Here is a 21,773-nt window from a genome sequence, read left to right as displayed (position 1 = left end):
ACAAAAAAGGGACAAATACAGAGATACAAACAAAATATCAAAATTGCCATTAAGGGAATTAATTTTAAAAATCACAAAGCATGTTATTCCTGGAAATTGCTTTTATTTAGCAATGATGTTAACACCACAAGAAGGCAGCTGGCATTGAAAGCGCAAGAAAAGTTCAATTTAAACAAGGGACAAAACGTAGATTAACTGAAATTTTAGAGCATTCACACTGAATACACCCCATTAACTTGTCTGCACAGAAGTTCTCAGCCAGGGTGTTTTGGTTTCTTATGTTGACTTTAGTAACTTTTTTTGGAACTGAAAGTTACATTTCACTGACAACCTGGAGGAAAAAAAATAATTAAAGGACACAAAGTCAATATTGAGATAACATTTTAATATTTTTGAAGTGTTTCCTGTAAAATGGCTTGTACTTCCACGGGTACAACAGTGGAGAAATAATTTTTGAATCCATTTCACATGGCATACAAAAGATTAGTTTTACAAATATATCCTGAAAATTTAACAACTGGTAACACTGCAAAAGGTAAACATAGCCACTTTCCCTTGATACTGGGCTTGCTGTTCAAATGAGACTTTTCCTACAGCTGTGTTACAAGACAAGAGCCTGTGTAAGGATATCTATTTAGCAATGTGTCTGATGAAAGTGAAACATAATGCACATCTTTATCCATCAGTTAACCATGATGCAAAGGAACACAAGGTACTTGGTGAAGGTTAACTGCCCATCTGGAAAGTATAAATATGCCCCATTAAAAATAAAGTGATTTGAGAGCTACTGCTTTCTTCAACGTAACTTCTGTTTGGCGTGCCAGCAATTTATACTTTTGCTCTGCTGCTAGCAAAACCAAAGATGGCATGTCTTTCTCTAACTAGCGCTGAAAGTAATAATATACCCCCCAGCCCCCATCTATAGGAACCAAAGGCCAGATACTGTGGTCTTTTCAAGAACAAAACTAATGCTGAAGTCAATGCAAATTTGCTTGCATAAGGACCACAGAATCTGGGTACGAGTTTTGTTTGCGTAAGGAAGTCAGAAATTGATCCTGAAAAGTTACCCTTCACTTTTCCTAGTACCAGCTTTGGAGACTACTTACAATGCAAACCATTATAAATGGGAATTAAAGATAATTGCCAAAAGAGAGAAATATGTACCCCTCTTTGCTTCTTTGTGATCAAGCAATCCTGAAAGGCTTTGGTTTTTAAAACACCAGCCCTCCACAAAACACACTGGTTTTCTTGCACTGTCTACCCTAGAACTATATGAATGGAGAACAAGAGGAATTAAAATACCACAAGAAGCTGTAAACTGAGCATCAGAAAGAGGAAAAGATTTTATCCAGAATATTTCAAACTATTTGGCTTTTTTAAATCTCAAACTCAAGTGCTTAAAGACACTTCCCTTAAGTGTTTGAGGTTCAACACTTCTGTACTTCAATTCATGGGTGAGAGCTCCCACCTGGCATCTGAGTCATCCACAAAATTGGGGAAGACCAGACTTGACATTGCTCATATGGAGTAAATCCTCTCAATCCTTTGTAACGATCAGAGAGCATCAAAAAGGGGCACAAATCTTGTTTTAAAATGCCATTTGCAGCTCTCACCTTTAATATAAGTCGGAGACGCGGCAAAGCAGTTCTGTATCAGAGACAGCTTTGTTACCAAGCTGGAATGCATCTCAGTGCCTTCCATTAGCAATGATGGCAGCCAGATGATGAATTCTTTTTGGCTGGTCTTCTGCATTAGAATTTAATGTCAAGGCTTATCAACATCGGAGATAAAGGTAGATTTCTCTTTTAGGGCTCTATTTTGAAGAAGTTCCATTTCCCGTAGTATGCTTACGCCTTTAAAAAATTGTGAGCAAGGAAGTAACTTAGCTGCTGCAGCAGCCCCAAACAGACAGCTATCAAAGCTCAAACCAATAGTCATGTTCTGGCTATTTTAGTATGTTTGTGTGTGTAAATATATAAAATAATTATATAAAGACACTTTGTAGTCTCTTAAAAATAGTGAGTTATTTAAGTACAAAGATTAGGCAGCATCCCACTCCCACCCCCTCTGCTTTCTGGCCATATTCTAAAACAGGATTCTCAAATTCCAGAGTCAGAAACAAAGAGTACAAAAAATCCCTCCCCCAACCCATAAAGCAGCAGCAAGAGTGTCAAGGTTTTTTTCTTAATGAAGTGAAGACAAACCTTTGTTGGACCTATCTATAAAAAGGATTCTCTTCAATTTTTGACTGTGTAATAAGTTAAACAAGTTTGGAAAATCAACCAAGAGATGCATGAAAATCAAAATGGCTATAAACATGTTTATATCCTGTTTTGCATCATAATTGGTTTGATGCTCTTAAGAGAGCCAGTCTATTCTTAATGGCTTTCTCCTTCTTTCCACCCATGTCCCAAAGAATGTCTTCTCTAACCATCTATGCCAGGCTACTCTGAGGCACAAAGGTACCATACTTAATAATTAAATATTGAGGCATGATTAATATGAATTACTGTACTAAAAGATTTTGCTTAATTTGGACCACAATTCAAGAACAGACAACTTAATACTGAGTCTTCAGTGTAGACTTTAGCCCTCCTTCCAAAAAACTGCCTGAAAAAAGGAGAATGTGAGAGCTGCAGCATATAAGAACTGAGAAGCAGAGACTAAAAAAAAAAAACAAAACTTTAGTAGAGCTGTGCTTCAAACAGCTTTGACTCATTCAAATGAAACTGATGGAGTAACTGGTAAAATATTACTTACGGAACACTATTATTATTGCTGACTTTTGTTGAGGGATATGCTAAAGCACTGACAGGTCTGAAGGGATGGTCATTTAAATCATGAAATAAAAGAACATTTGTTTTCTGTCTAAAGATGAACTTTCTGCAGATTCCTTTGTATGTATGTATGTATGTATGTATGTATGTATGTATGTATGAGAGATACAGAACAATTTCATTAATTCAGAAAACCTGAATCCCCCTCCCTTTAATTCCAAAGCAATGAAAGAGGATTGGGGGGAAGGGCGGGAGAGAGAGAAGAGAAAGAGACTCCCTCTGATTCCAACTACTGGTCAGTGGGAGAGTACCTGGATTTATACAAGTGAACTTCTAGAAGTTGGTTTCACTGGTAAGACACTATTTCCCTTCTTGCAGCATTTCTTGCGCTAATCCAAGCCTGATGGGAATAAGAGAGTTTGGACATAGTCTTTCAAGTGATACCTCTGCAGCTGAAAAATCACAGGCCTGAAACTCCAGAGTCTTGCACTCTAAGGAGTTATTTACACCATGGCAAGGTCAGTGTGAAAACTGTGGCATTTTACACCCACTTTGTACAGGTGTACGTGATTGGGCAAGGTATAGGGACATCAGCTCCCATATCTAGATTATAATGGCGAAGGAGGAACGTAAAGAGGCTTGGTATGGAGGTGCCTGGGAACTTTTATGACTATATGGGGAGACTACACTTGCCAAAATAGTTACTATCTCAGGGATGTGAAGCATATTGTAGTCCTGTGAGTGCAAAAGGTCTCAAAATCTAGGGCTCTGACGACGACCACTGTTAATCCCTACTGCCAAGCGTTAAATCTTGTGACCTTGAGACAACAATGTACATTTCCTGAAAGTTTGATTTTGTGGCCTCTCTCATTACAAAAGCCCTCTAGCTAACAGAGACAGTTCAACAGAACAGGGTGTAGTCTGCTTCTCACAGATGAGGTATATGCTAAGTAGAACAAATGCTGCAGAATGCAAGTGGAACCTGAGGAATTTATACTGAATACAGCTAGGGAATGGAAGAGACAGTTATATCCTTACGTTTCTGCCACAAACCATGGCAAAGAAATGAAGGCTAATGGCATTTTTTTCTGTCTGGTTGGGTTGTCCTTCTTGGTGGAACATTAACCACAAGACTGCCTTGTGGAAGGACTTGGAACATGGAATCACAAAAGGATCTCACTGAAAAGGCACTACGAAGAAGTGTATAGTTCTAGACTAACAAGATTTGTCCCCTTTCCAACCAGTGAGTGAGACAAGCAAACCATACAATTTGGGATTTGTACATGGAATGCTGCAGAATGAACACTATCTTTTATGGCAAAACGAAAATAAAGTTTAAAAATAGAAGTAAAGCTATTTTCAAATTATTAAAATGCCAAACTTTTTTACACAGCAAAATTATATTAAACAGCAGCAGACAAAATAATATGTCCCACTACCATAGGCAAGAGACATTTTAAATGTTTATAATGTTAACTATAAAACAATTTGACAACCAAAATATGAACAGGCCAATTCAAGTATATACACAATATATTAAAATCATATAAATTATCTATTTATACAAAGGGCACAAATATAGCAAATTTCAAGTGATATAGTAATCACTTTAACAGAACTGAGTTTTGAATAATCAATTTCACCTTTTGATGATTTTCTCCCAAAGTTTTTCAACTTGGATAGACTGATACCTCAGATACCTAGATTACAGAGAGCAAGGATCAAGAATTATTATTCTTAACCAAATGAAACTGGCAGAGTGGGATGGTAGATCTCATGAAATTCTGATTTAATTATTTCCCTAGTAAACACCTATTTCTTCTCTTAAAAATCAGGAATTTCAGATTATCTACTGCAGATGAACAATCTACTCTATTGTGTGTATTTAATGATTACATTTGAATTCTGTTTGATTTGAAAACATTTTAAATAAAAATAGATTCCAGCACTTCTCAAAAATGCAAGAAAAGATGGCAATAAGTCAAACAAAACTACAGTTAAATTATGGAAGGATGCTCTCCTCATAGTATTTTGGCTAGTATCATGTAAGTGAGCTTAAAAAAAACAGTAGCTTATTTTTAATCACTTTTTGATTTCAAAAGAAGACAGCATGGCCCCAATCCAGTCAAGCACTTAAGCCCCACAGAAGTTGAAAGGGCTAATGATGTGCTTAAAGTTAAGCATGTGCTTAGAATGCCTTGCTGGATTTAGGTTTATGTGCATAAATTCTGTATAACAGCACTTAAACCTATATTCTATTGCTGCAGTGCTACCCCTTCATTAATGCAATTCTTAAAGGGTTGCTACATCTTAATTAACCCAGTAGTTCCAGGCATGCAAGGTGAGCAGCAAGGGCAGAAAGAGGGAGAGCACATTAAGCAGAAAGAAAGCAAAGGCAGGACTACAAATATACAGAAACTCTCTCTTTAAAAAGGTACAAACAACTTTACATGTTTAAAAGTAATTCAATTTCACAAAAGGCAGGTTAAAAAAAAATCAACCATATACTGTATTTCATGAACACTGGATATATACTACACTGAAAGGAAATCAAAGCAAACAGGAATTCCCCAGTTTCAAGTAATCCTTGATGCCTTTTTGGCCAACTGCATTATATCATAACAGGTCATTTAATAGCATTTATATGCTACAATTTATGCAGCTAGCCTTTCATGTATGACCCAAATTGACAGTTGTGTCTAGTTAACATTCACCTATGTTTGCCCACACATTCCATATTAGCTCTTTGAGAAACTATTCAAGTTAATTATATTGCAAATTAAAGACAAATTACATTCTGTATGTTCCTTCTAGATTTGAAAAAATAGGTTTTTAAAGGCTTGTCAAAGTTTAGAAGAAAAAAAATTTCCATTAAAAAATCCAAGATTAAAAAAAAATTGACTTTTTTTTTTCTGATCGAGGGTACTAATAGAAAGATTATTACAAACATACTACAATTTGATCAAGAAGACTTCATGAATATGCCGCTGATGAGCATGCAACACCACTGATATCTGTCAAGTTCCAGGTATCAATGCATCCCCATTTTGTCCCCCGTCAAGTCCCTTACCTCCCCCCCTACACACCTCCCCAGTAATAACAGTATTATAAAAAGGTAAAATCTAGAGTTAGTGGCAAAATCTTCACAGTAAATTGTTAAAGAAAAATGTTATTGTGGTCATTTGTAAAATGGCATCAGTCAATTGGACCCTGAAAAATTAGTTTGACGCAGTTGTGTTCCCCAGTCAGCTGTGCTGCACAAAAAGGGCAGGAAGCATGAAATGCATGAGTACCATGAGGCAGTGGGATTTGAGACCAGTATTTTGCAGATTTCTCAGAGCACACATGTCCACAAGGGGTGAAAGCATAAGTTGGAGGACCAGCATCCACATAAAACCCTGCCTCGCAACCAAGCCAAAGAGGCACATAGGGACCAACGGTTCTGCACATAGGACACTCGCGCTCATTGGCTTCTGTGTCACTGCGATGTCCCCAGTTGTGATAGCCATGAACGTGACCACAGCTAAGGTAAGCCCAAGGCTGTTTCTCTTCTACCACATCTTTACGATTAATGCTGGGAAACGCTAAAGTATTCAGCCCAACAGGACACTGTGGCCTAGCGGCATTTATCTCCTGTCGCAAAGCTTCAATGTGTTTCTGAGTCGGTGTGTGAAACAGACCATCTGCTGTTCTCCACAGAAGAGTGGCTCCACACAGGTCAATGAGAGAGCCATCTTGTAGTATGTTGGTCTCATTTTCTACCTAGAGGTACAACACAGACATAAATTTGAGACGGATCTTTTACAGACAATTTAGCTAATTCTGTGAATGACTCCTTTTCCTCAACATATACTATTCACTACCACAATTCTCTGGTAAAATTCCCAGACTGTTTATAAATAACCTCTCTGGAAATTATCCTCCCCTCCCCCAATACCCCTTTGATGTGGGGGGGGGTCTCTCTCCTACCTACCATATCTCTCTCTCTCTCTCATCTTCTAGTATGGATCTTCCCTGGGTTTCTCTAGCATGGATTTTCTCTGCGGTTGTCTCTGTTTTACTTACAGACAGTTCTGACAGAATTTAGAGAGTGTTCCCACTCCTTCATTCTGAGTTGTGTGCCAGATAGTCAGCTGTATCACTCCTTCAGAGCTTTCTGTTGCATTTTGCTTCCTTTGTTTGGGCGGGCAAGTGACATTTTTTATTGCAGATACCAATGCTAGCCAAATTCACAAATACTTTTGTAAGTTTAATACTAAGGCATCAAAGTAACTGACAGCTAAAGCTTAGTCCCCAATTTTCAGAAGTGAGGGCACCTATTACTCATTTTGAAGTCTATGGAAGCAGAAGGCACTCCACTCTTCTGAAAAATCAGGCTCTTAGTGTATAAACAGGCATTGTGTACAAACCACAGCATAAGATTTACTGTCTAAAAATTCTCATTTTCTCTTCTGAATGAAAGCAGGTGATTATTCAACATTTTGAGAGAATATACTAAACAAAACAACAGCTTCGGTGCAGCTTTCTTTAATTTGTTTTAATGTCAGAAACATATAGGCAATGTGCGCTGTTGGTACCACCCTTGAAATGCTGAATGCACATTAAAATGTGTGTGTGACATTAACTGAGAACAGACTGCTTCTCAGGAGCGAGAGGTGTATAATTAACCAGCCTCAGCTTTACACATTGCTAAGGGGTGGAACATCCAGTGCTGTCATATCAAATAAATATCCTGGATATTAAACAGAGCACTTCAAATAAGTGTGGCTGGCAGGAGGAGGACCACACCTGATATATTCATTCAGCCCAAATTTGTGGATTAAGAACAGTAAATCATCCCTGTAAAAACCTTAGATAGCGATACAATAATCTATTAATAAAAGGTAATTTACAGCAAGTGCTAGAGGTATGAAGTTCAGTGACCAGAACAGAAGCTCATCAAATGAGGAGTCAGAATTCTTTACAAACAGAAAAGGGAGAGGTTTCTTGGTATCATGGACTGAACACATTGCAAACTTCATGGATTTATTTTTACGAATCCACTCAAAGAATATTGCTCACAGCAGTACTAACCAGTATGCCATGTAATTTTATTTACAATAAGAAGGCAAGTTGTTTTTATCTGTGGAAGAGGAGACTTAAGAAGAGGAGACTTACTTATTCTAGAGCCGCTTTTCCTCAGCAGGACTACAGGTGTTTTGCTAACAGTGTACAATTCTGTTCTGTCATTGTATTTTTGAATATCGCAAAGGCACTTACTGCCCAGGATATGGTGCTCTCCCTTTTTATATCAGTTACAATCAAACTAGAATTAATAAGTCAATGCGTCATTGCAAGAGGTAGGAATACCTGGGGGAACAACAAGTGCCTACTCAGAAGGAGAGGACTCCTGCTTCTAAGAACTGCAGTCCTAAGCAACCCAGACAGGAAGCATCAGTCGTCTCCCCCACATATCCGTAACAGTCAGGAATGGAGGGAGGAGAGGGAAAGGGTGCAAAAAAAGAATCTCTTGAGCCCCAGAGCTGGAAGACGCAGTAGGAGTGTGGCCATACAGTGGGGAAGAGGGGAAGAATGGGTTGCCCAGTAAGAAAAAATGTGAGGCTGAAAATGGATGAGTGGGAGCTGGAAAATTATTACCTACTTCCCCCAATCCTCAGAGTCTAACAGCTTGATGGCTGAATCGTTACATCTGGCCCCTCCTTAGAAAAAAAGAAGGAAGCTGGAAAGCAGAGCACTGTAGCAAAAAAACCAGAATAGACATTGAGATGTGCAAACCCCTCCCCTCAAAGGCCTGGAGGCAGTATAGGGACCCTGCTTCTTTCTCTCTCCCAGCTAGTGGCAGATCAAAGGGAAGCCAGGCCTCTCAGGGGTCTTTAGGAAGCTGGAGGAGGAGAAGTAGAGCTCACTTCTCAGGACTGAAAAGTGTGTGTGTGTGTGTGTGTGTGTGTGTGTGTGTGTGTGTGTGTGTGTGTGTGCTCAGACACAATACTGTACTTCATGTACCTCACACTTCTAATATCAGAGTTCTCAGTACCAGAAAAATAAAGAGGTTTTCCTATGTTAGTAGTACTTTGGTTTTGAATAACTGTTCACTTTCAACTTACTAGCTTCCCCCTTTGTTGAGCAGATCTGGTTTCTCGCAGAGTATATACATCACCACAGACAGAGATTTCCCGCCACACTCCAGGTTTAGATTCTTCGGTAAACCCTCCTTTTGGATGCATGACCAGAACACCATTGGTTGTTAATCCATCCATGTGCCCATCAGGATTTTTCCATTTTGCTGCTTTTTCCTAGATGTAACACCACAACAATGGGAAAGAAGGCAGCCTTTTACTTTCAAAGCCTCAAGAGGGTCAGCACTCAAGAGTATTTCACCACCACAGTTAGTGTTTATAAGGGTGAAAAACACTCTTGGTGAAGGCTGGTGGGGGATATTTTCAAAGCAGCAAGAGATTTAGCTGCACATTTTAAACTAGTATTCAAACTTTTGCAGAAAATTGGTACTTCTAACTCAATAAACCAAATGTCATACATGAGATGCTTGTGCAATCACTATGTTGGCTTTACAGACACTTAAATCATGAAGATGCTGTTAATCACTATAGTTTATATAAATTACAGTGTTTACTGTGGCTTGTACTGGGTGGCTGTTATATCTTTTCTTGGTAGCTAGAACTCATATAGCCAAAACAATCCCACTGTAAGTCTAATTAAGGGTGAATGCCTCATCAGAACTCATGTTGCGCCCTGAAGAGCTGTTGCCGAGTCTTTTGTTTGTTTGTTTGTTGAAGAGGCCACTTAATTTAAACTCTGATATTAAAGATAGGTAGAAGCCACCGTGAAGAGTTCACAGAGTGGCAATAAATTTGGCTAATAAATTTGAAGTTCCCAAACATTTTTCAAATAATAGAATTATTGAGCTTTTAATAAACCTAGGCACCAAAGTCAATAGCAATATACACAATTTGTAATATGCAAATTCTTGTGCTTTTTTTTTTAAATCAGTCATGGCATAGTGGCTATTTTTGCTTATAGATAACATAGCAATCAGCAGTACTTACTCCAAGAAATATGTTTTTAGAAGAGTCAAATCCTGCTGCAAAAATCCTCGCTGTATATGGTGCATTCCTATCACAGACAATCCTGCATGCAAACCTGGATATGGTGCTTTGTGTGATCTGAGTTTCATCATTGTTTTGACTGCCAGAAATTGTATCTGTTACTACAAAGTCTATAGGGCTTTCTGTTGATCTCCCAACCTGCAAAAATTCAAAATGCATTTGATATACAGCTCTCTAAATATACCTCACAGAAACATCAATGCTACCATTTTCACAAAGTTAATTTGGATCACATCACAATCTGCCAACCTCCTGTCTGGAAGGTGAAATTCCTGCTCTGGACTGTCATATTTTACATATTTGCCCTTGGCAAAATTTCACCATTTTCATAGCAAGACAGCTTTTCATTTGATAAAACTGCTGTGGCTGTGTATGTACCAGCAAATCTGAAGCACATCAATTTTATTTAAAAGGGGAGGGGGGATTTTGGCCAACAGTGTGAAAATGTGGGTTACTGCTGTATTTCATACCCCTTTCTCTGCAAATAAATACTATACTCCTACGTTCAGATAAATAAAAAGTTAAAGAACTTTCTACTGTCATTTTAAAATCGCCATAAAATGAAAACATGTTTTTAGACCAAAACAGCAGTTTAAAAAATATATCTTCACAGAAAATGAGAGTAATTCATATTTTAGGTATCATTGCATTTTTGTAAGTCTTATACATAAGATTCTCAGGACAGGATACTCATTTGGCCAGATGTATTAGAGCAGGGGTCGGCAACCTTTCATAAGTGGTGTGCCGAGTCTTCATTTATTCACTCACATTTAAGGTTTCGCGTGCCAGTAATATATTTTAACATTTTTAGGTGGTCTCTTTCTATAAGTCTATAACAGGCCTGCACAACTCGTAAAGCGGCGAGGGCTATATTACTCCAAAGAAAACAGCTGAGGGCCGACCTCCCCCCCGGCCCTGCCGACCCCCACCCAGTGCCGCCAAGCCCCCCAAAACACAAGACCTCCCCAGCACCATCCAGCCCCCCTGAAATACTCCCCCCCTGCAGCACCGCCCGCCTCACAGAAACAAGCCCTCTTTCCCCAGCGCTGCCCCACCGAAACAGCAGTATTGAACCATGGTAATATGTTATAGCGGGCACCTAAGGTAGTATAATTAAGGTAAAAGAAAAATGTCTTTTTGCTAGAAGTAGAACAAGCTCTTCCCCCAACTTTGTAATCAATTGCCCTGTTGAATGAATGAGGTGTGATTGAGGAAGGCGTGGAAGGCAGCACCTCCAGACAGCTGCAACCCTTGGAGAGGGGATGGGAGCCAGAGCAGATCAGTAGACCAGGTCAGCCACTGACTCCTTGCTCATCTCCTCAGCCCCCCACCCCCTCAGCCCCCGCTAGTGCCTGCCCGCCCCTTCAGCCCCCCTCCCTCACCCACCGCTTGCCTACTCATCCCCCGGGGGCCGCACAATGAGCCCACACGGGCCACACGTGGCTCCCGGGCCGCATGTTGTGCAGGCCTGGTCTATAATATATAACTAAACTATTGTTGTATGTAAAGTAAATAAAGTTTTTAAAATGTTTTAAAAGCTTCATTTAAAATTAAATTAAAATGCAGAAACCCCTGGACCAGTGGCCAGGACCTGGGCAGTGTGAGTGCCACTGAAAATCAGCTCACGTGCTGTCTTTGGCACACGTGCCATAGGTTGCCTACACCTGTACTAGAGCCACCCATGTATTTATGCAAGACATTTTAAATAACACTTTTTGTATTAAACACTTACTCTGAGAAAAATAAAGCAGCTGAGATAAGGAACGAATCTCTCATAAGGAGTCCTAAGCATTTAAACCTTTCAACCCACATCTATAAAACAATTATAAAACAAGGAACAACTGTGCATTTGGAATTGCAAATTATAAAATGGACAAAGGGATCTGACTATCGAACAAAGGTGCAGATACAACACTGAGCTGGGACTAGTACTTCTATATGCAAGTAATGTTACACCACTCTGGACAGTAATCAGGTAGTTACAGGTTAGAAACAAAAAGAGAATTTAAAGTACTTCTGAACAGATGCATTGTGACCTGCTGCTAAGCAGAAGAAAATTATAAATATTTTGTATGCCAATGTTTCAGAGTAGCAGCCGTTTTAGTCTGTATCCGCAAAAAGAACAGGAATACTTGTGGTATCTTAGAGACTAACAGATTTATCTGAGCATAAGCCTTCATGGGCTGCAGCTCACTTCATCAGATGCACAGAATGTAACCATATAGTAACATATAGTTAATTAATTCTCATTTAATTTGAATAAGAATTAATTTGCAAACTAGATGCCATTAACTTGGGCTTGAATAGAGAATGGAAGTGGCTGGGTCATTACACATATTGAATCTATTTCCCCATGTTAAGTATCCTCACACCTTCTTGTCAATTGTCTGGAATGGGCCATCTTGATTATCACTACAAAAGTCTTTTTTTCCTCCTGCTGCTCATCTTAATTAATTAGCTTCTTAGAGTTGGTATGGCAACTTCCACTTGTTCATGTTCTCTGTATGTATATATATCTCCTTACTATATGTTCCAGTCTATGCATCCGATGAAGTGGGCTGTAGCCCATGAAAGCTTATGCTCAAATCAATTTGTTAGTCTCTAAGGTGCCACAAGTACTCCTCCTTATTTATATGTAAGATAATAACTTCTCAATGAAGATCTTTAAAAAGTTTTGTGAGGAGGTTACAATCTGTGTAGCTTACTTGCACTTCAAAGGCAAGCAATGGGAACATATATATGGATCCATCATCTGCATCAACACCTCTGCGGGTAAAAAAAAAGAGCCAATCTCTAAAACATCCCCCCTATAAATCCACTTTGTCTATACAAAGAGAGAAGAAAAGCTCTCCAAGAATTAGGCAAATATATGACTGTTAATATTCACCCTATCAAATGAACCTGTAGCAACATCAATCTATGCAGCAAACCCACCAATACATGCTGAACCTGACATTTTAACATATTAACATAAAAGCAAGCGAGGATTTCCCCTGCCCCAGCGCTAGATTGCTTTTAGAATTTAGTAAATTTGCTAAAGCAAAACCACACAGAAACAATGAAAGTACTAATCGGTCTAACCAAAACTATTCACTTTAACTTTTCAGAGAAAGTAAGATTTTTAATAGAATGTACAAAACAGATACAGTAAAAATTAGGTACACAAAGTTGGATGTGTCACAGTTTGTGCCAATTAAAAAAAAGTCAAACCAAAAATATTATAGAATGCTCCATTAACTGTACCTCTCTTGAAATCCTATTTCCAATGGACTTGTATTTGCCTCCCTATGGAATTCTTGTTAAAAGGTACCATTGTTGCACAGTAGCAACAGATTGGTCTTATTCCCACCTGACTTCAGAAACTGTTACTGACTTAGAATCTGTTCCACCTTAATTCAAACCATAACAATGTGAGGGTCACCTCAGTCATGCTGAAGCTAATTAGCTTTATTTTGCTTTAATATGAAAAAAATTCAGCTGTCTCAGTAACCTGCATATAAAGGTTAACTTGGTCCTGATTCGGTGGTAGCCGTTGACAGATTTCCCAACAAACTTTTCGCACATGTTGAAGGCTCAGAAGTTATCTTAGATTGTGCCTTTTCTTATCAATGTTGAAGTCATCAAGACACTCTAGTCTATGATTTTGCATAGTGATGCAGAGATCAGTCAAATGCTATAAAATGTAAAAGACACTTACAGATCTACTTAAAGGGACATCAGATACTACTATGTAAGTTGTTTGCTTACTACTATGGTTTCCTACTGTATTTCTTCCAGCTGTTAAACCTCTAACTCTGGATTGCTATTAGAGCTTTTAAGGTACTTAAAACAAGAGAAGAATGATCCTATTGGCCTTGAAATCCAAGTGTTAGCTCTTGGCTTTCTGCATAGCCACATCAAAACACCTGGCAACAGGGAACCTCAACTGTTTTAGACACTAGCATTAAGATCTATAGGCTTGAAGCTTTTATTTCTTGTGCCCATCGGGCTTAGACACTGCTGAAACGAGAGGAAATATTTAGTTGTCTTTTTTTTAAAAAAAAGTGGCACAGGACAAAGATAATCCTGAGATTAACACATTTGCGTTGATAAAACATATATTTGTACTAAATTTATATTCTATTTCATTCTCTTTGTAAAATGACGTAGAATTACTTCTGTGTAACAGAATACTACATATTAAATGCAATAAAGCTATTTAAAAAAATCTCTCAACATTTTACAAAGGAAATTCAGCATTTGCTAGAGGCACTAAATTCACTCAGGACTATGGTAATTTAAAACAGCAGTATACTGTTCTTATGGATGTGGCAGGAACTACCTTCACAAAAGAAAGCTATCCAGTCTCCATGCAAATTCAAATCTTTTGCCTTTGAGACTATCAAAAAAAAAAAGTTAATCAGTACCAATTGCAATGATTTTGGCCACATGGGCAATTATCCATTAGGAGATAAGTTGACCATTAAGTCATTTGACAGAGTCAAAGGACAATTACTCTGTACCTACACTAGATTTGATCTACCAATTTAGAGGTGAAAGGTTCTGGATTTCATTACCATTTCTCTGAAAGATTTAGTTCCCCCACCCAGTGTCTTTCTTTTGGAAGGTCATGCTACTAAGTATCAGGTTGCAGATTGTTGCTTCCATTTTGTTTTAATACTTTATGAGCTCTTATTTAGAGAGCTATAGGATACAGTTTGGGACACATACATGAAACATGCTAGTGGCTACAAACACTGCTATACTGTAATGCTGAAGTACTCCTGAAAGTCAATCATAACTTTTCCAGCCGATAACTTGTCAGACAGCCGATAACCTGTCAGACAGCCTCACTGCCCACGATTTGTTATTAAAAGCTATAATAAGTCACCCACTCATTGATCCACTAGTGTCTACTTAAGATCACTCTTTGAAGATTCAAAAAGCTTCAAAAACAGACTAACAAGAAACTGCTGAACTTGAATTAGTATGCAAACTAGATATCATTAAATTTAGGCTTGATAGAGACTGGGAATGGCTGAGTCATTACACAGATTGAATCTATTTCCCCATGTTAAGTATCCTCACACCTCTTGTCAACTGTCTGAAATAGGCCATCTCGATTATCACTACAAAAGTTTTTTTTTCTTCTGCTGATAACTGCTCATCTTAATTAAATTAGTCTCCGAATTGATATGGCTACTTCCACCTTTTCATGTTCTCTGTATGCATATATATCTCCTTACTATATGTTCCATTCTATGCATCTGAAGAAGTGGGCTGTAGCCCACAAAAGCTTATGCTCAAATAAATTTGTTAGTCTGTAAGGTGCTACAAGTACTCCTGTTCTTTTTGGCAGATACAGACTAACACGGCTGCTACTTTTGAAACCTGTCTTTGAAGATGGTGGGCCAAATTCTCTGATGATGTAAACAAGCGTAGACCCATTGACTTTAATGGAATTTTACTCAATGACAACAGAAGAGAATTTGACCCTACTACTTTAAACAGAATGTGGGAAGTTCGGCTCCACTCTGACAAATAAAGCCTTCATACTCAAATATATTCAGGGTCATCATTGCTTTATAGTACGTGTGATATTATTGACATGAACTGTGACCATATAGATCATTGTTGCAACCAGGGTCCTATGTTTGCACCAGGTCTTTTACGGAGGAGGTCAAATGAGGTGTCTATGGAAAGGTTGTATTTTGCTGGTTATGATTATGCTGTCAGTATGCCTGCATCATTTTTGTATTTGAAGTTACGAATATTGGCTATGTACTTGTATCTCAATGTGTTTGATTCTAAGTAGCCTCAGTGAAGCATTTGGTCAGGTTCTTGAGAAAGGACTATTCTCAGTAAGTGCTCAGTCAAGAAATTGACAATGGACTCTGGGAGACACTAATCTAGATCTGAGATTTTCTAGGAATGTTTAAACTAAAATGTAAACAATGGCGTCAGCCTGCGAAAAGCTGAATCATTCATGGACATGCGACTTGTCCAGGTGGCTACGAACTCCATCTTGTTGCTGTGACTTTGCACAGAAGAACAAAGAGGTTTCTGCCCACAAGAGAGAATATAAAAGGCCCTGGAAGCCTCTCCATTTTCTCTTCAGCTGGCTCAAGAGATGGCCTCTCCACCCTCAAGAGATGCCTGAAAGAAACTGGAACAAAGGACAGTAACTACGGGGGTAGGAGTGATTGCTGGACCCAGACTAGGAAGGAATCCAGTCTGTGAAAGAAGCTTATTGGAACATCTCTGGGGGTGAGATTACATCTGTAATCAATTTCTTAATGTATTAGGCTTAGACTTGCATGTTTTGCTTTTTGTTTTGTTTTACTTGGTAACTTACTTTGTTCTGTCTGTTACTACTTTGAACCACTTAAATCCTACTTTTTATATTTAGGACAATCACTTTTTGCTTATTAATTAACCCAGAGTAAGTAATTAATACCTGGGTGAGCAAAGAGCTGTGCATCTCTCTCTATCAGTGTTATAGAGAGCGGACAATTTATGAGTTTACCCTGTATAAGCTTTATACAGAGTAAAACTGATTTATTTGGGGTTTGGATCCCATTAGGAGTTGGGTGTCTGGGTGCTGGAGACTGGAGCACTTCTTAAGCTGTTTTCAGTTAAGTCTGCAGTGTTGGGGTGCGTGGTTCAGACCCTGGGTCTGTGTTGGAGCACACTGGTGTGTCTGGCTCAACAAGGCAGGGTTCTGGAGGCCCAAACTGGCAGAGAAAACAGGCTCAGAGGTAGTCTCAGCACATCAGGTAACAGTCCCAAGGGGATCTCTGTGACCGAACTCGTCACAGAGGGGACAGCAGGCTCTGCAAGATTGCCACTGTGAGGCAAATCCTCAGCCAAAGTAGGGCTGTGTGCTTAGCTGCCTCTCCAATGGATCCGGACCTCAACATTGGGCCCCTGTCCCATGAGCCTCCCCAGCTGCACCTTCCACACCAGCTGAGTCGGCTGCGTAACCTGCAGCCGGCCTGCCTCTGAACTGTGCCTAGGAAACAGCTGTACATGCCATGTTCCATACCCTTCACTTCCTGACCCTCATGTCCTGTCCTGACACCAAGTAGCAGGACCCCTTATCACCCGTGGAAAGTGATAAAGACAAACCTACTTAATGATGATTCCCCATTTACAATTACATTTTGAGATTGATCAGTTATCCAGTATTTAATCCATTTAATGAATTCCAAGTTATTTTTTTCTCTCTCTAGTGTTTTGATCAAAATGTTGTGTGGTACCAAGTCAAATGCTCTACAGAAGACTAAGTATATTATGTCAAAACTATTACATTTATCAACCAAACTTGTAATCTCATCAGAAAAAGATACTAGGTTCATTAGATGGGATATATTTTCCATAAATCCATATTGATGGCATTAACTGTATTTAACTCCTTTAGAGAGACAAGGTGGGTGAGGCAGTATCTTTTATTGACCAACTTTTGTTTGTGAGAGAGACAAGCTTGTTCAAGCACTCTGTGTAAGATCAAAAGCGTGTCTCTTTCACGAACAGAAAACCTTTTTCTTGGATATTAGGAAAAACTTTTTCACTAGAAGGGTGGTGAAGCACTGGAATGGGTTACCTAGGGAGGTGGTGGAATCTCCTTCCTTAGAGGTTTTTAAGGTCAGGCTTGACAAAGTCCTGGCGGGGATGATTTAGTTGGGGATTGGTCCTGCTTTGAGCAGGGGATTGGACTAGATGACTCCTGAGGTCCCTTGCAACCCTGATATTCTATGAAAATATATTACTTCACCTAGCTTCTCTCTCGAATATCCTGGGACCAACACGGCTACAGCTTAACCTCCTTTAATTCTTTATTAATAAGTCCCGTATAATCAACTCCATTATCTTGCTCAGGGTCAATATCAGGCTTACAGGCCTGTAATTACCCAGGTCATCCCGTTTACCCTTTCATTAGCTTTCTTCCAGTCTTCTGGTTCTGCAACTTCCCCAGTGTTCCAAGACTTTGGTCATGTCTAACTTACGGTGCAGTATGGGGTATGTGTAGCTACACACTGCAGTGAAACACAGCCTGTGTCCACACTTGTCACTGCAGTGTATAGCTACACGCAGCACTGAAAGGCTTCGGCAGCTCCCCACTGTGGCAATGAAAGGTTCCAGTAGTGGGGAGTCAATGGGGAAAGGCTTCCACAGTGTGGAAGCAGCAGACCACTACACTGCTAAAAACAAAAGGGTAGATGTGGGAGGCACTGCTTGGGTGTATAGAAAGCTGCGTAGGGCATACAGTCAAGATTCAGGCACATAGGGCATTCTTTTCTGCTCTATTCACTCAAGCTGTGTCTCACCATCCACACTGCTATTTATACCTATGCTAGCTGGGTGCACAGCGTCTGCACTCTACACACTGCCTTAGTGTAGCTGTACTCTATTGAAAATCAACATTAACAGTCCAATGCGCACTTGAGCTAGATCTTGGAAAACTCCTGGATGTAAGTTATTCTGACCTGCTGATTTTAAAAGGTCTAACTTTAGTAGCTGCTGTTTAACATCCTACTGCGATCTTAGTACAGTGGAAAGAGTGGTATATGATATGACTAAATCTGTTTTTTTTCCAAACATAGAACAGAAATATTGAACATTTCTGCCTTTTCTGCATTATTGAAAGTGGGGAAATTCCAGCTCCAGCTGTCAAGAAAGGCCTGATTTTGTTTATAAAAAAAATTCACTGTTGAGATTCACCGAAGTGAGAGAAAATAAAAATGGAAAAATTTGTATGGCACCGTAACGTATAGCTGGATCTGTGGACAAAAACCCAGAACAGTACATCTCCATAATATTTTCCTGTTCTATTAGTTTTCATGGAAAAGCCCATTCTTCTATTTCAATTTATTCATAATGGGCAATGCTAATTTGCTATGGCACAAAAGTACATTAAGAAAGCAAGACTATAGCAAAAACTACACTTCTCGTTAATCACTAAATGGAAGTAAAAAGAATTCATGCATCACTAGATTCCCCTGGGAGAACTTTAGATGGAGCAAGAATAGAAAATGATTGGAGCAGAGTGTATTTACATTTGGATAGTTAGGCCATTTCCTCTCCTCACTGTATCAACAAAGAAAACCAAGTGCTGAACACTTAAGTGCTACAGACTGAACAAAGGCATTTAATAACTCAAAGCAGGATGATTTAATTACTGTTAAGATGAATGTGCGTGGCCTTGACAAGAAAAGATGGTGCAAGTTTCTTTTCCTCAGCCTAGTGACCCTATGTACAGAAATCCTTTATTTTTTATAATTACTAGGGCTGTCAAGCAATTAAAAGAAGTAATTAATCACACTGTTAATAATAGAATACTATTTATATAAGTATTTATGGATGTTTTCCACATTTTCAAATATGTTGATTTCAATTACAACACAGAATACAAAGTGTACAGTGCTAACTGTATATTTTTATCATAAATATTTGCACTGTAAAAACAAAAGAGATAGTATTTTTAAATTCACCTCATACAAGTACTGTAGTGCAATCTCTATCATGAAAGTTGAACTTACAAATATAGAATTATGTACAAAAAATAACTGCATTCAAAAATAAAACAAAGTCCACTCATTCCTACTTGCTGTTCAGCCAATCGTTCAGATAAACAAGTTTGTTTGCATTTGGAGGAGATAATGCTGCCTGCTTCTTGTTTACAATGTCACCTGAAAGCGACAACAGGCATCCGCATGGCACTGTTGTAGCCAGCATTGCAAGATATTTTCATGCCAGACACGTTAAAGATTCATATGTCCCTTCATGCTTCAACCACCATTCTGGAGGACATGCGTTCATGCTGATGATGGGTTCTGCTTGATAACGATGTAAAGCAGTGCAGACCAATGCATGTTCATTTTCATCATCTGAGTCAGATGCCACCAGCAGAAGGTTGATTTTCTTTTTTGGCGATTCAGGTTCTGTAGTTACCGCATCGGAGAGTTGCTCTTTTAAGATTTCTGAAAGCATGCCCCAAACCCCGTTCCGATCAGATTTTGGAAGGCACTTCAGATACTTAAATCTTCAGCCGAGTGCTGTAGCTATCTTTAAAAAGCTCACATTGGTACCTACTTTGCATTTTGTCAAATCTGCAGTGAAAGTGTTCTTAAAACGAACAACATGCTGGGTCATCATCCGAGACCGCTATAACATGAAATATATGACAGAACGCAGGTAAAACACAGAGCAGGAGACATACAATTCTCCCCCAAGAAATTCAGTCACAAATTTAATAAACACATTTTTTTACTGAGCGTCATCAGCATGGAAGGATATCCTCTGGAATGGTGGCTGAAGCATGAAGAGGCATACAAATGTTTAGCAGATATGGCATGTAAATACCTTGCAGTGCTGGCTACTAAAGTGTCATGTGAATATTTGTTCTCACTTTCAGGTGACATTGTAAATAAGAAGCGGGACAGCATTATCTCCCGTAAATGTAAACAAACTTGTTTGTCTTAGCAATTGGCTGAACAAGAAGTAGGGCTGAGTGGATTTATAGGCTCTAAAGCTTTACATTGTTTTGTTTTTGAGTGCAGTTATGTAACAAAACAAAAAATCTACGTTTGTAAATTGCACTGTCACGATAAAGAAATTACACTACAGTATTTGCATGAGGCAAACTGAAAAAATACTATTTCTTTTGTTTATCATTTTTACAGCGCAAATATTTGTAATAAAAATAATATAAAGTGAGCAGTGTACACTCTGTATTCTGTGATGTAACTGAAATCAATATATTTGAAAACGTAGAAAAACATCCAAAATATTTAATAAATTTCAATTGGCATTCTATTATTTAACAGTGTGATTAAATCTGCGATTAAAAAAAAATTGTGATTAATTTTTGAGTTAATAACGTGAGTTAACTGCGATTAATCAACAGCCCTAAAAATGACATTAAAAAATAACCTACGTTAAGAGAATGTTACTCTTGCAAAGTCAAGCACTCAAAAGTTAGACAATGACAGAAATAAGGCTGCCTGTGTATCCTCAATTCAGCATCCTTGTTTATATGCATTATGATGCAGTCTTTAATTACAATATCGTATATTATTTTTTCCATAGGACCCCTGCCTCCTTGAAGGCATAGTTCTCATCCCTGGTTCTCACCCATGTTCCTATTCCTTGCCCCACCATCTTCTGCTCCCGTTTTGCTCCTGCCTCTCCCTTCCTTCTCCCATCTCCTGCTACCAACTACTCCCTTTCTATGCCAACCCCTTTAACTCTAGTTGTATTCTGGGCCTTAGTGTTTCTTAATGCTCCCAAATACATTGCACGTGCCATTTTTACAGCTGCTACGATATCTGTATGGAAAATAAACAGTGGTGGAATGGTAAGGATGTTTAACAGATTCTGGCTCTGGTTAAAAAAGATAGCCTGCTCAATAAGAAGAGCAACTCTAATTATGGTCATAAGAATTCTATAGCACAAAGGTAACACTTAACAAAGAGTAGAAGTGGGGTTGCTTGCAGAGGCTGCATAACAAGTATACTATTTTAATAAGCCGAGACTTACCTGAAACATATCTGTATCTTTATCATGTGTATACTCCACTACAACTGTCTGGTTTCTGGATAACGTATAAGAGATACTGTGCTGACCTTTACAGCTGATGGCCTGTTGAATAAGAGAACAAATAAGAAATTTCCATTGCACATAAACTTACCACTAAACATTATAATCAGACTCATTTCACTATATGAACACCTGACAATAATCAGGAAAAAGAACTGTACTACAACATTCTATTACAAAGCTGAGTAAATCGACACAAACAAAACCCCTTACTTCTTAGAATGGCTTTTCTGATTCAAGAACTGTATCTGTTTGCTCCCTATGTATTTTAGGACTACAAGTGTAACTAATATTT

At 38.7% G+C, this 21,773-nt stretch overlaps 1 protein-coding gene across 1 annotated transcript in view; it reads right to left on the bottom strand.

Annotated features, from left to right (window-relative positions):
- Positions 1 to 364: 364 nt before the first annotated feature.
- PELI2 (pellino E3 ubiquitin protein ligase family member 2) overlaps positions 365 to 21,773 on the bottom strand; it is a 115,775-nt gene continuing 94,366 nt past the window's right edge. Inside the window, exons 3-6 of the mRNA XM_030562981.1 lie at positions 21,419 to 21,520; positions 9,842 to 10,039; positions 8,882 to 9,070; positions 365 to 6,539 (exon numbers count right to left, since the gene is read on the bottom strand). Coding sequence (XP_030418841.1) covers positions 5,973 to 6,539; positions 8,882 to 9,070; positions 9,842 to 10,039; positions 21,419 to 21,520 — 1,056 coding nt within the window. The 3' untranslated portion in view covers positions 365 to 5,972. The remainder of the gene's footprint in view (positions 6,540 to 8,881; positions 9,071 to 9,841; positions 10,040 to 21,418; positions 21,521 to 21,773) is intronic.

Source organism: Gopherus evgoodei, chromosome 4, assembly GCF_007399415.2.
Source record: "Gopherus evgoodei ecotype Sinaloan lineage chromosome 4, rGopEvg1_v1.p, whole genome shotgun sequence".
NCBI classification, from domain to species: Eukaryota; Metazoa; Chordata; order Testudines; family Testudinidae; genus Gopherus; species Gopherus evgoodei.
Note: the sequence above shows the minus strand (reverse complement) of the source record. Positions and strands in the feature narration are given on the sequence as shown.